The following is a 14,917-nucleotide window of genomic DNA, read 5'->3' on the forward strand; positions in this document are numbered from 1 at the left end:
TGTTAAGCTTTAACAGAGATTAAAAATAAATCTGCCCAAAGAAACAAACATGGCTAAAAAAAGCAGACAGGGGTTTTAAGCATTTCCTACTAACAAAAAAAAGAAATATTTTAAGCAGAATATTCTGCTTCAAGCAGACCTAACCTAACCCATTTGTGCAGAGGATGGAATAATGAAGCACAGTCACTGTGCAGAACCACTAAGAAGGAAGCAGAGCCTGCATATGCAAAAAGAAAATATAGCTGCCCATGTAAAAAAATAATTACAAAGTACACATAGAAACAAGGGTTTTTAACACATCATCAGGGTTATCACACTGACATACATATCTAAAAACACTGTAAAAAAAAAAAAAAAAAAAAAAAAGACTATAGTTTCCCTTTAAATTTATAACTGCAACTCATCTACATACATTTCATTGAACTAATCATTTATTAGACCAAGATGGGTTTCCTGTAATATGTAGCGGGTGGTAGGAAATGTCCCCCTAAAAAGCAAAATACATAAGAGTGGTCTTAATTCTTTTAGCTCTGTCCCTGCACTCCTAAACAGATTCACTGCAACACCACCCTGGTAGCCTAGATGTCTTAACATTTCATAATAGTCCTGAGACCACCAATTTACATACCTCCTCCTCCAAGTTGCCAGTTTCATTTAAATTAATAGATTTTTTTTTCAGGACTCCAAATCTTCTCCTACCAAGTTGTTAAATAAAAACAGTAATATACTGTCATTTTGCACATGACAAAATTCACCCTAGGTATTATTGCTTTATACTGTAAATGTACTTAATGAAGTTCTGTTCATAAGGTATCACTGTCCAGTTAGCCCAAGTGGGTCTTACTAATTTATAGCTGCACCCCATTTACTTGGCTGATTTATTATTTAAGTGGTAGAGGTCGAAAAACTGATGGCAAAGAAGATCCCAATAATCAAGGCAGTCTGAAAAAGTTATCTCCTGGAAAATTCCCACATATTATCCTAGGAAAACTACAATGAAACAAGTGAACAAGAAATAAAGAAAACAGAAAATGCCAAACATGTCCCCAGGAAATCTAGCCCACAATGAATGCCTTCTGCTACTACTTATTTGAAGCCATCTACAAGTCCAGTTCTAGGTCTTCAATTTCTTCCTCTAATGCTTTTCTCCTGGCCAGCTTTTCTAACTGCTCTTTGGATGGCTGTTTAATCTCTCCACAGTCTATTTTTTGCTGTAGTTCCTCCACCTGTCGAAGCTTCTTACGGAGATTCTTGAGTTTCTTTGCCTTCTCAGCTGCTTGGTTCTCGTTAGCCGTTTTGTCCTTTGCTTCTGTGGTTTCTGAAATGTTAACCTTCTCCAGTTCCTGCCTGACCTCTTCCACTGGCTCCCGCTCGCCTTTTTCTTGCTTTCTTTTCTCCTTGCGCTTCAGATTCCTTTTGGCTGTCTTAGAAAGGGCAGTTTCTGTTTCTGTGGACTGCTGCGTCTTGTTAGCAGAGGGCTCTGTATGGCTCAGGCCTGGAGGAAGTGAAGGCTTGCTTTTGAAAAATTTGACATACTTGTTTTCATAACTGTGGGAGGAGAGAACATATATTTTTTTTTAAATGCAGAACACACAACAATTTTACAAAAAAAAAATGTACACAAAATTTTATGTGACCTTTTTTAAAAAAAAAATATTTTCATCAGCTTAAAAAGAGACCTGAATGGGCAAAGTGCCAGTGTCCCTTTATGGCCTTGTGTTCACAAAACTGCTGTTCCCCCCATCAGCTTAGAAAGAGTTTAATCTTTTGGCACCAGCCGCAAGCAAATATGACAGCCAATCACGGCGGTCACATGATCTTAAGGCACGCCCTGCCTCCCAGCATCTTAAACCTCTTAAAGAGTCGGGAGGCGTGAAGAGGTTAAATGCATCTCAGAAAGAGTTCAGAAGCACCTATGAAGGATCTCAGAAGCATTTTAAACTGCTCCGATATGCAAGCTGAATGTAACTGAAAGCAAGCTGCATCTGCCTATCTACACAAGCCATAGGAGACCAGTTTACACCACATGCAGTCCAATGTGTTTTATTTCCTGTATTAAAAATGCATGGAGAGAAGGTTATATGGTTTTCAATGGCATAGTTCACACCAGTGCGGTCAGTTCTAGAAAAAAAAACGAAAGTAGAACATGCATTTTTTCTAAAAAAACGCATCCGGAATGCACAAAAACGCACCAAAAACACACTGAAAGACACATATCCTTATTTAAAGGTGAAGAAGAAAGAGGGGGGGGGGATGCGTATTAAAAGCGAATCAGAATGCATAAAAAAGGAGCATGCAGAAAAGCATCTGGAATGCATCCGAACTGCATTTCTATGGTGTGAACTGGCCCTGAAGGCACCTTAGAGGGGGGGGGGGGGGGTTAGCAAGTAGGTATGATCTACCACTCTAAACGGAAAATCCCTAAAATGCTGCAGAGAACTCTATATACATAACACTTCTAAGCTTGGTTAAAGTGGAGTTCCACCCAAAAGTGGAATTTCCACTCCTTTGCTTCCCCCCTCTCTCTGGTGCCACATTTGCACATTTGGCACCTTTTAAGGGAGGGGGGGGGGGGGGGGAGACAGATACCTGTGTTTGACAGGTACCCATTCCCCACTTCCGAGAGACAGCGCTGCCCCTCGGAAGTTCTGTCCTCTTTCTCCGCCGCCGAGCCAATCAGAATGTGCAGTGCGCTTTACCCATGCGGTAGGGAGCCGGCTGTGAAGCCGAAAGACTTCATTGCCGGTTTCCCTTCCAGCAAATGCCGGCGGCAGCATCCGGCAGCCGATCCGAAAATCGGCTGGGGTGCCGACATCGAGGGCTCCCTGGACAGGTAAGTGTCTATATATTAAAAGTCAGCAGCTACAGTATTTGTAGCGGCTGACCTAATTTTTTTTTCCACAGCTGGAACTCCTCTAAGTTTACAAGCAGTGTTAGTGCTGATGGGAGAGGATTTGGCAAGGAGTATCATCAATCTAACGGAGAAACAGTTTTGAAAACTTCAAACCCTCCAAATTATTGTTTTTTCCCAGCATTGTCATTTAGAGACAAGAGACTGAGCGACCTGATTTTCTATTGTTGCAGAAACATATTCCCTAGTTCCTAGATCAGGCTCTCTCAACCTTTTTTTTTTCTTTATAGAGGAACCCTTGAAAAAAAAAAAAAAAATGTTCATGTCATGGGCTACCACTGCTAAATGATTACAACTCTAGCTCAAAGCACATTTGCATAGTCAGTAAGTTTCAAATATAAAACCTAAAATAATAAAAAAAAGGTGGTGTATCTGGCATATTTGACACAAATTGATTTTAATTTTTAACATTTCCCTCCCCTATAAGAAAAAAATTGTTTCAGTAACAAACATGAAACAATAATGATAATACTTCTTGAAAAAATGGGATATTTGACTTATCGTAAAATCAAAGTTCATTGACGGACACAGCTCATTTTTCAGAATCATAGGGTTACATTGCCCCCTACAGGAGTAGGACACTAGGCAGAAAAAAAACTTGGCTACGCCTATGGGCGGTCCCAGGTGGTGTACTCCATCTCTCTGCTTTGGGTCTTCAGTTTAGTATGAAGCAGCGTCAGAAGTATTACAACTCCACAGAGGGGCGGGTGCTGTGTCCATCAATGAACTCAGGAGACATGGATTTTACAGTAAGTCAAAAATCCCATTTTCTCTTTCGTTCATTGACGGACACAGCTCTTCATTATTCATAACCAATGGGATGTACCCAAGCTGTTCCAAACATGAGGGGTGGGACAAAAAAAATCCCAAGGTTAAACACAATAGCCAACCAGGTAAAAAGGAGCTCAACCAACAACTGGAGCCCAATCTGAAAAATAAACCCCCAAAGAGGGAACAGACCCTCTCAACAGCAGCCTGCAAAACTTTGCAGCCAATGAAAGCATCTGCAAATGCCAACACATCCACTATGTAGAAATTAGTGAAAGTGTGCACCGACGACCAAGTGGCCGCGTGCACATCTGCGCCATTGAGGCCTGATGACGGAAGGGCCAAGAAGCACTAAGCGCCTGAGTAGAGTGCGCTATTACAGGGAAAGGAGGAACTTGACCCTTGATAGATTAGGCCTGAGTCATTGACTGTTTGATCCAACTGGAAATGGGGGGCGAGAAACCCACAGGGACCACCAACATTCAGGGGGGTCTGAGGGGAATCCACAGGTCCGACCGTCCCAGGGAGGGGCCCGCGTCTACCCCAAAACCCCCCCAGGGGGAGAGGGGGGACATCTACTCATCATACCAGCAACCAGGTGGGCAACGCTCCAGACAGAACCTCCTCGCCATCGGAATGGGGGGCTGTCGGCCAGGAGGAATGCTGCGACCCCGCGAGGCGATTATCTCGCAGGCCAGCCCACATCCAGTGGGGTTATGTCGCGGCCGACCTAGCGCGGAGCTGTGGTCTGCGCGCACTCGCTGGCCAGACTGGGGTAACCACTGGATCTAGATTATCCAACCCGCCACCAGTCTGACAGTTAGATCTCGCAGAAAAATAACAGGAGAAAAAAAGCCATTTAAAAAGGAAGAAAATTGCCAGGACCAGAGATCCCAGCAGGGAACTAGGTCCTTACTCCTGACTAGGCAGACAAAAAAAAAAAAAAACACTGAAGACCTATAGCAGAGAGGTGTCAGTATAAAAAAAGTGTCAGTATTCAAAAATGCTGATTTTAGACCCCAGATCCCTCCATAGAGTACCGGTCACTGCCTATTACTGTCACAAGGGAACATTCTTATATAAAAAAAAATAAAAATAAATAAATAGGAGAAAAAATGTTTTTAAAGCGTCCCCGTTGTCGTGAGCTCGCGCAGCAAAGAAAATGCATCTGTGAGTCGTGCCCGCAAATGTAAACAGTGTTCAAATCACATGTGAGGTATCGCGGCGATTGCCAGAGCGAGAGCAATAATTCTAGCAAAAGACCTCCTCTGTAACTCTAAACTGGTAACCATTAAATATTTTTAAAGCGTCGCCTATGAAGATTTTTAAGTACCGTAGTTTGTCGCCATTTCATGAGTGAGCGCAATTTTAAACCAAAACGTTAGGTATCCATTTACTCAGCGTGACAATCTTTCACAATATACAAATAAATTGGGCTAACTTTATGGTTTAGTTTTTTTTTATTTTTTTCCCCAAAAAATTGCGTTTGAAAGACCGCTGCGTAAATACAGCATAACAAACAAAATTTGCATTGCCTGCCATTTTGTTCTCCAGAGTCTTTGCTAAAAAATATATATAATGTTTGATGGTTCTAAGTAATTTTCTAGCAAAAAAATATGATTTTAACTTGTAAATAATATGTGTCAGAAATAAGCTTTGTCCTTTTAGTGGAATAAAGTAACGCAGTGCCGTATCGCAATAATTGGCCTGATCATGAAGGAGTGGTAAATCTTTCAGAGGCCAAGTGTTTAATTGTAGGAGTTTTATGTTTTAAGGCGGCACATGCATGGATCGAAATTAGAAAGGTTCAGCACCTGCAGGCATCACCTCGGTACCTTTTTTTTTTTTTTTTTAGAGCCGATGGTCGGCTTTCTCGTAATAAAAACCGATGTGGCTAATCAGCCGTTCTACTGTTCTTACAAGCAGCAGGAGGGGAGATCCCTCCATAAAGAGTAACATGCCACTGCCTATTACTGTCACAATGGATATTTATATTCCTTGTAACAGCAGAAATAAGAAAAAAGATATATATATATTTTTTTTAAAAGGGACAGCGTAAAATGAAAAAAATAATAAAATAAATAATAATTAAAAAATGTGCCCCATCCCTCTGTGCTCGTGCGCAGAAATAAACGTATACAGTCGCGCCCACAAATGTAAACTGTGTTCAAACCACACGTGAGGTATCACCGCAATCGTTCGAGAGAGAGAGAGCATTAATTCTAGCACTTCCTCTGTAGTTCTAAACTGGTAACCTTAAAAAATTTTTGTTTTTCCCTGTGTTCACGGAACACTTAGATATGCATGGAGCCTGAAGGTCGTTAAAGTGGAGTTCCGCCCATTTTTAATAACTTGGATTACATAGATGTATGTAATCCCCTTTAAAACGACTTTTACCAGCGGAAACCTTTTTTTTTTTTTTTTTGCTAGTAAATACCTTATTTTCTTGTTTATTCCTCCTCTCCTCACTCCCGGGTCCGATCGGCGATGACGTCATTCGGCGATTCGCAGGGGGTGCTGGGATGTATTCCATGGCATGAAATCTCGCAGTATTACACAGGAGCTGAGCTGTACTGTATGTATTGAGGCCGTGACCTGCCCCGCCTCCTCTCAGTGAGCTGTACTGTATGTATTGTATTTGGGCCGTGCTCTGCCCCGCCTCCGCCCCGCCTCCTCTCAGTGAGGATATAATGCTTTCAGTCCTCGCTCACTGAGAGGAGGCGGGGCAGAGCACGGCCTGAATACAATACATACAGTACAGCTCAGCTCCTGTGTAATACTGCGAGATTTCATGCCATGGAATACATCCCAGCACCCCCTGCGAATCGCCGAATGACGCCATCGCCGATCGGACCCGGAAGTGAGGAGAGGAGGAACAAACAAGAAAATAAGGTATTTACTAGCAAAAAAAAAAAAAAAGTTTCCATTGGTAAAAGTCGTTTTAAAGGGGATTACATATATCTAAAGTTACTAAAATGGGTAAACTCCACTTTAAGTGTCTGATCGCACCATCTGATACTTTTTGAACAGTGGGCTCAAAAGCACAAGACTCTGAAGGGCTCCACTGTTGCATAATCGACAAGCCACAATGCTTCTGGGAGAATGTCCTCTTGAAAGAGGAGACAAAACAAAAACTTTTTGCCATGTCCCATGAGCTCTATGTTAGGAGACAAAAAAACTGAATTTTTGTAAAATCTTACCGTAAAATTCCTTTCTCTGAGTCCTCCGACAGTCGCCGCCACTTCATAATCTTCACTAATGGGGTAATTGACCTTTTCTCCGCAGGAGTAGCTAGGCAACAAGATTTGTTAATATCAAAGCTTTTAGCATATCACCCCCCTAGGGGGCGGTCCCCTCAGTCAATACCTCCCTGCTTCCAGCATTCTCAACTCAGTTTCAGTAGCATAGCAGTAGAGTACATAAACAAACCCCAAAAGAGGGGCGGGGGCGGCGACTGTCGGAGGACTCAGAGAAAGGAATTTTACGGTAAGATTTTACAAAAATTCAGTTTTCTCTTACGTCCTCCGAAAGTCGCCGCCACTTCATAATCTTCACTAATGGGGACGTCCCAAAGCAGTGTAGACATAAGGGATGGGAAAAAACGCAGCCGCGCATAAAGCAACGCAGTACCCACATCAGAGAAAGGAACCTTACCAAAGTAAGAGAACCAACCTGGCAACAGGAAAACGTGCTCAACAGGAGCAACAACCCAGGGGTAAAAACACCCCAACAGCCAAGGGCCCTAACAAGGGACCCTAAGGCACTGCCGCACTAAGAACTTTACGGCCAAAGGAAGCATCTGCCGATGCCTGAACATCCACTTTGTAAAATTTTGAGAAGGTGTGAACGGACGACCAAGTCGCCGCCTTACACACCTGGGCCACAGAAGCCTGATGACGATAAGCCCAAGACGTACTCAGAGATCTGGTAGAGTGCGCCTTCACAGGGAAAGGAGGAACCTTCCCCCTCAAAGCATAGGCTTGCACAATCGTCTGTCTGATCCATTTGGCGATGGTAGCAGCCGACGCCGCCATGCTCTTCCGAGGTCCCTCTGGAAGGACGAATAGGGAATCCGACTAGCGAAAGGACTTAGTCGATGACAGGTAAACCCTGATCGCCCGAACAACATCCAAGGCATGCAAAGCCACCTCCTTCGGATGCTTAGGCTTCGCGCAAAGCGAAGGCAAGACAATGTCCTCATTCAGGTGAAACTCCGAGATCTTTTTCGGAAGAAAAGATGGGTTAGGTCGCAAGACCACCTTATCCAAGAATCACCAAGTAGGGAGAGCAGCAGGACAAAGCCGCCAGCTCCGACCCTGCGAGCCGAAGTGATCGCCACCAAAAAGGCAACCTTTTTGGACAACAGAGACAACGAGATTTCCCTGATCTTTTCAAAGGGAGCCTGTTGCAACACGGACAGAACCAAGTTCAAGTCCCATGGAGGCAAAGGTTCCCTCCTAGGAGGGGCCAAATGTCGCACCCCCTGAACAAAGGTGCTAACCAATGAATTAGACGCCACAGGGCGTTGAAAAAGAACGGCCAGCGCAGAAATCTGACCCTTAATTGTGGCCAGCGCCAAACGCTGGTCCACTCCAGTTTGGAGGAAAGTCAACACTCTCGACACCGAGTATGAGCGAGGGGAATACCCCCTGGACTCACACCAGGCAACGTACGCTTTCCAAGTACGGTAGTAAATTTTTCCCGAAGAGGCTTTTCTAGCCTTGATCAAAGTGGGAATGACATCAGGGGAGAGACCCCCATCCTTCAGGACCTGGCTTTCAACAGCCAGGCCGTTAAAGCCAGCGACTGTAAAGCAGGATGGAATATCGGCCCTTGAGACAGAAGGTCTTCCCGAAGCGGCAGACGCCATGGAGCGTCAACTGCCAGATTTACGAGGTCTGCGTACCAAGACCGGCGAAGCCAGTCCGGTGCCACCAGAATCACTGCGTGCGGTTCCGAGGCCAATCTGCGAAGCAGCCTGGACAGCAGCTGAATCGGTGGAAAGGCATACATCAGACGATACTGATGCCAGGGCGCCACTAACGCGTCTGAGGCGTCTGCCTGAGGATCGCGCGTCCTTGCCACGAACCTTTCCACCTTGTTGTTCAGACGAGATGCGAACAGGTCCACATCCGGAAGACCCCACTTCGCGCACAACATCTGGAAGACATCCGGGTGAAGGGACCATTCTCCCTGGTCCAGGGTCTGGCGACTCAGATAGTCCTCCTGCCAGTTTTCCACCCCCGGAATGTGCCCATCCGTTATCGCCGGGATGTGTGTCTCGGCCCACGACAGAATGCCGTTTACTTCCCGAGCAGCACGGGCACTCCTGGTGCCCCCTTGATGGTTGATGTAGGCCACCGATGTGGCATTGTCCGTCTGAACCCGGACCGGACGGCCCTGAAGCCGTTCCGACCAATGCAGAAGGCAAAGTTTTATCGCTCGCAATTCCAGAATGTTGATCGGAAGGGAGGATTCCTCCTTCGACCAAGTTCCCTGGGCGGACAGAACGCCCAGAACACCACCCCAGCCCGACAGGCTGGCATTCGTGGTGATCACCATCCACGACAAAGGACTAAAGGACTTGCCCCCAGACACCACCGGGGACTGGAGCCACCACAAAAGACCCCTCCGGGTGTGGCGGCTCAACGAAAGCTGCCGATCCAGAGATTGCGGACGCCCGTCCCACTTGGCCAGGAACTCCGCCTGAAGACCCCGCGTGTGAAACTGGGCGAAGGGAATCGCCTCGAAAGCCAAGACCATTAGACCTAGACATCGCATACATGTCCGGAGGGACGAACACTGAGTGTCCCTGAGGGACCTGACCTCGTCCCGAAGTGTCCGGAGCTTGTATTCCGGCAGGAAGACCTTCGCTTGAGCAGAGTCCAGGATCATCCCCAGGTAGGGAAGACGAACCGACGGGCACAACGTTGATTTTGGAAAATTTATCGTCCAACCAAACTCCTGCAGAGTCTGCATCGTGGTGGACAGGTCGTTCACCAGGCCCTGACTGGTCGCAGACCGAAGCAAGATATCGTCCAGATACCCCAAGACAGAGATGCCCTGGGCTCTCAATAAAGCCAGGACCGGCGCAAGCACCTTGGTGAAAACCTGCGGAGCCGAAGCGAGACCGAAGGGTAACGCCACGAATTGGTAATGATCCTCCGCAATGGCGAATCGAAGGTACCTCTGGTGACCCTCGAAAATGGGGATGTGAAGGTACGCATCCTTCAGATCGATGGAGGCCATGAATTCTCCTGGACTCAGGGCAGCCACCACTGAGCGCAGGGATTCCATGCGGAACTTGCGAACCCGCACAAAGCGGTTCAGAGCTTTCAAGTCCAGAATCGGACGCACTTTGCCCTCCTTTCTGGGCACAGTGAACAGATTGGAGTAGAACCCCCGAAATCTGTCCCGATGAGGCACCGGAACCACCACTCCCTGGGCCCGCAGATCCCGCACCGCCAGGTGCAGATCCTGCAAACGCTCCGGAGACAGCTGAAGATTTGAGGGAAAAAATCTGCTCGCCGGCCGAGAGAGAAACTCGATCTTGTATCCAGATCGAACGATTTCCTGAACCCACCTGTCCCGAATGCGGGCCAGCCAGGGTTGAAGAAAACCGAGCAAACGTCCCCCCACCCCAGAACCGGGTGAGGGTGCCCCTTCAGGCCGAATTGGTATGGGCAGCGGACCCGGACTGACCGGACTTCTGCTTACCTGCCCACGGCTTCTTCTGGGAGCCTTGGCCCTTGAAGGGCTTGCCCTTGTATTGCGACCGAAAGGCACGAAAGGACCCCTGAGAGGGCCTAAACGAGGTATTCTTCTTACCGCGAACAAACTTATTCTTGTGAGTTTGGGGTAAGAGAGTGCTCTTACCCCCGGAAATTCCCTTTATCAGAGAATCCAAAGACTCGCCAAAAAGGCGAGATCCCGCGTAGGGAAGATTAGCTAGAGTCTTGCGAGAAGATTGGTCAACCGACCAACATTTCAGCCATATCAGGCGACGGTTCAACACCGCTACACTGGAGAGGCGTGCAGCCAAAGGGACTAAATCCAAGTCTGCATCGCACAAATACATGACACCCTGATGAATTTGATCTACCATAGCCAACGTTGTCGGCGGAGCAGAGTCAGCCACCAGGGTGCGCCTGAGCACCTGCGTCCAATCCGCAATAGCTTGGGCTGCCATAATGGAAGCAAAAATAGGCTTCAGCATAGAACCAGCAACCGTATAAGTATGACGGGCCAGAGACTCCAATCTCCTGTCCGTAGAGTCCCGAAACACCGGGGTATCCTCAGCAGGAATCGCAGTAGATTTATTCAAAACTGCCACTGCGTGATCCACCTGAGGCGGCACACACCAACGCTCATCAGTGGTGGGTGTCAACGGATAACGCAGCTTGAACTTGGCACAGTAAAAGGCTTCTTTAAATTGCGCCATTGCTCATCAACAGCGCGCTGAAATTTCGCAGGACAGGGAAAAACCTGCGCGGATTTGCGTTTCCTTTTCGTCCCATAAGAGGACATCAAAGCAGGAGGACATGGTTCATCCTGCAGATGCAGTGTTTCCTTGATAGAAGTAATCAGCTCATCCATGAGTGCAAGCTCTTCAGGCGAGCCAGGGGGAGAAGAATCAACCCCTTCTACCTCAGCCTCCCCCTCTGACCCCACAAGGTCCAGAGATGAACGAGACCCTGAGAAGGGCACTCCAGCCATAGCAGCCCCATCGCCCTCTGAATCAGAGGAAATAGATAATCTGGGCCGTTTTGCGGATCGATCAGCCATTAGCATCTGCACCTGAGAAGCCAAGGTTGCTACAACAGCAGCCAGATCAGCCCCCTCGGGGGATGCAGCAGCCCCTTGGCCCCCCACCAGGGTGGGAGGAAACTTGCAATCCTGAGAATCCATGCCCCAGTATCAACTGAAATAAAGGACTGCCCCTTTAAGACTGCGGCGAGCACAGCCCACCGCACACTACTGTATGTACCGACCCCCGCAGGGATGAGGAGCACTGAGCAAGGAAATACAGGATAAGGAAGGTAAAAACCTGGAGAGACCACACAGGCTGCTGCCACCGATCGCTGTTCCAGAGCAAAAGGAAGTGATGCAATGACTGACCGCCCTATATAGCCTATGAGGCTTCACAAACATGGCCGCTCGGCTGAGGGAATCAAGGCAATAAGAAAATGGCGCCGACATGTGCTCGCAGGAGCGATCGCCGCCACAATGGCGGCGTCTGGCGCCAAAACACCGCGCTGTACCACACAGGGCCGGTCACCACAGTTTGCCGAGAAAAATGGCGGGCCGCATCAGCGGTCACCGCACAGCATGTCTGAGCCCAGTCTGCCCCACACATCACACACAGCAGATCGGGAGAGCCCCCCCCCCCCCGCAGCCCACAGAAAGGCAGCTATTCCACACAGGAATCTGACAGGGAGATCAGCATTTACACAGACATGCAGGGTCACACAGTCACAGACTGACACCCAAACAGACAGGTCCCCACATAGAAATTTATTTACCAGTACGGATGGCGTGGGGAGCCCTCTCTAGCGACCAAACCGCTGTACTGAGGACAGGGAGTGTCGCAGCAAGGACGCAGTGGACTGCGGTGCGAAACCGCAAATGGCGTCCGGTGAGGTAGCCACCTCACAGGCAGCATCCCTGCAGCGAACAGGGATGGGTCGTTCAATATGCCAGGAAAACCTGAGCTGAACGCTCGATGGCAGGCTGGGGAAACCCCTGGCCAGACCGAGAACCAGCTCCGCATGATCATCTTCATCCGAAGAAAACTAAACTAATGCTGAGAAAAAAACAGCTAAGTAAAAGAAAGAGAAAAATACTTGAAATAAAATCAAAAAAGAGGATAGAAGGCTGAGACTGAAAGCCCCAGCACAGGAACAGCCAGCTACTCCTAAGCTAGGCAATTGAAAACTGAGTTGAGAATGCTGGAAGCAGGGAGGTATTGACTGAGGGGACCGCCCCCTAGGGGGGTGATATGCTAAAAGCTTTGATATTAACAAATTTTGTTGCCTAGCTACTCCTGCGGAGCAAAGGTCAATTACCCCATTAGTGAAGATTATGAAGTGGCGGCGACTGTCGGAGGACGTAAGAGAAATTAAGTTTTCAAAGAGTACCGTACCTACTGCGAGACATGGAGGAAGATTCAATGTATAGTAAAATGACTGGTGAACACTGCCAGTACAGTGTGATCGCAGTGACCAATCACAGCAGATCACATGGCAATTGTAAACAATGAATAGCTTCCTTTCATGCCATCCATTATATACAATTGTGCTGCTAGCTGTGATTGGTCACAGTGATCAAATTTTTTAAATAATTGACAATTTTTATTAAGGTTTTATGCTCAATCATAGAAAAACAGAGAAAGAAAAAAGAAAAATGAAAAAAAAAAATAGATAGAACATACAGAGAAAGTCGTGCAAGATTTCAACAGCAGTCATTTATATGGTATAGAAATTTTTTTGGGTATTAAGTAGAGCCGACAGAACTGCAACAAGGTTCTTATATCAGTAAATGTAAGTATTCTACAAGAGAAAAACAATCTAGTCATGTTACAATAATGCAGAGGGTACCTGTGGGAGCATTTCCAAAACCCAAACTTCAAACCCAAAAAGGTAAAATAAGTATCCATTGGATTCACACAACAAAAAAAAAAAAGGGAGGGAAGTAAAGACATTAGAGGGACAGAGAGTAGGAATATTAGAGGAGAGATACGGCTCGTCACTCCTGGGCCTAGGAAGAGTCAATATTACGGACGGGGAAAGGAATGCGTGTCCTCTTCTCCCCTCCCTGTTCCCCTCAGTGATGGTGAACCTTGGCACTCCAGATGTTTTGGAACTACATTTCCCATGATGCTCCACTACACTGCAGAGTGCTATGGCATCAGAGGAAATATAGTTCCAAAACATCTGGGGTGCCAAGGTTCACCATCACTGTCCTATATCCTTTTCCGGTCATTGGGCTTCAGGGGGGATCTTCCCTGAGGTGCCAAGGTTCCCAGACTGCACAATTGCACTCCACCCTATCAGCCAGACGTGCCATCATGGATTCCATGGTTTCTACATCCTTGATCCTAGCGTAAAGCTCTGTTGGATTGGGAGGTGTTTTGTTTTTCCAGTGGAGAGCTATTAAGTACCTAGCCGCCGTCAAGCTATGACTGGCCAGTCTTTTGGCTAGGCCTGATAGCTTGAGGGGGAGCAGCCCCAAAAGAAAGCTTTTAGGATTGAAAGGATTATCAACCTCGAGTAAACGGTGAAGGAGGCCCTGGAAAGAGCGCCAATATGACTGCAAAAATAGGCATTGCCAATAGATGTGAAGCAAGGTGCCTCGATCTTTACAGCACCTCCAGCAGTGGTCCGAGGTCGATGGATGAACCAATAAAAAATAAAAAAAGTATCTTGTATGTGTTTTCCTTATAAAGCGTGCAAATAGAGCTTTTGGCTGCTCAGGACCCTAAAATTTGCCATTGGTGGATGGGGAACTCCTCTCATACAGCTTGCTCCCACTTAATCATGTAAGTATATTTATTTTGGGAGTCTATGGTGTTTTTTTTTTTTTCAAATATTTTATTTATTCAAAATGAAATGGTACATACAAGTTAATTCCAACTCAATACATCACTTTCATTACTTATCCATGACTTTAATAAGCTGTGTCAACAAAAAAGAAAATGTTAGATGGTAGAATATTAACTGAGAAAAGGAAAAGGAAAAAAAAAATAGTAATAGCCATCAAAAGAAGCATCAAAGAACAGATCCTAAGAATAATGTTCTGTACATTTGGCTACCACGCATGTCACAATAACCACCTCACCTCCTTCTTAATTTTCCAAAAAAAAACACCATGAGTCTATGGTGTGTGCGTTTAGTAATTATATATATATATATATATCCGAGGTTAAACCGATTTGTGATGGGTCCGAAAGAATAGGGCATTCAAATGGAGATAATTTAAAAAACTGAAGGTTGGGTGCAAAAGTTAGATTGTAGCGCCGAATTTGTAGATAACCAAACAAGGCACTACGAGGTAAATTGTGCTTTTCCCTGAGCTCCTCAAATGAGAGCAGCACCCTAGTCACAGGGTTCACTAAGTGGCCATAATGGAAGAGATTATTTTGCAACCAAGGAGAGATCACCTGATAGGGGTGGCTGTCTGGGAGCTTAGGGTTGTAGAGAGAGGCTGACAATAAGGATGCTTTGGATTGGAGGGAGTGAG

General features: G+C 46.5%; 1 protein-coding gene across 1 annotated transcript in view; it reads right to left on the minus strand.

Annotated features, from left to right (window-relative positions):
- Positions 1 to 648: 648 nt before the first annotated feature.
- PYM1 (PYM homolog 1, exon junction complex associated factor) overlaps positions 649 to 14,917 on the minus strand; it is a 40,390-nt gene continuing 26,121 nt past the window's right edge. The window contains exon 3 of the mRNA XM_082245662.1: positions 649 to 1,548. Within this exon, the coding sequence (XP_082101788.1) occupies positions 1,101 to 1,548 (448 nt within the window). The 3' untranslated portion in view covers positions 649 to 1,100. The remainder of the gene's footprint in view (positions 1,549 to 14,917) is intronic.

Source organism: Pelophylax lessonae (assembly GCF_965119305.1).
Source record: "Pelophylax lessonae genome assembly, chromosome: 2".
Taxonomy (NCBI): Eukaryota; Metazoa; Chordata; class Amphibia; order Anura; family Ranidae; genus Pelophylax; species Pelophylax lessonae.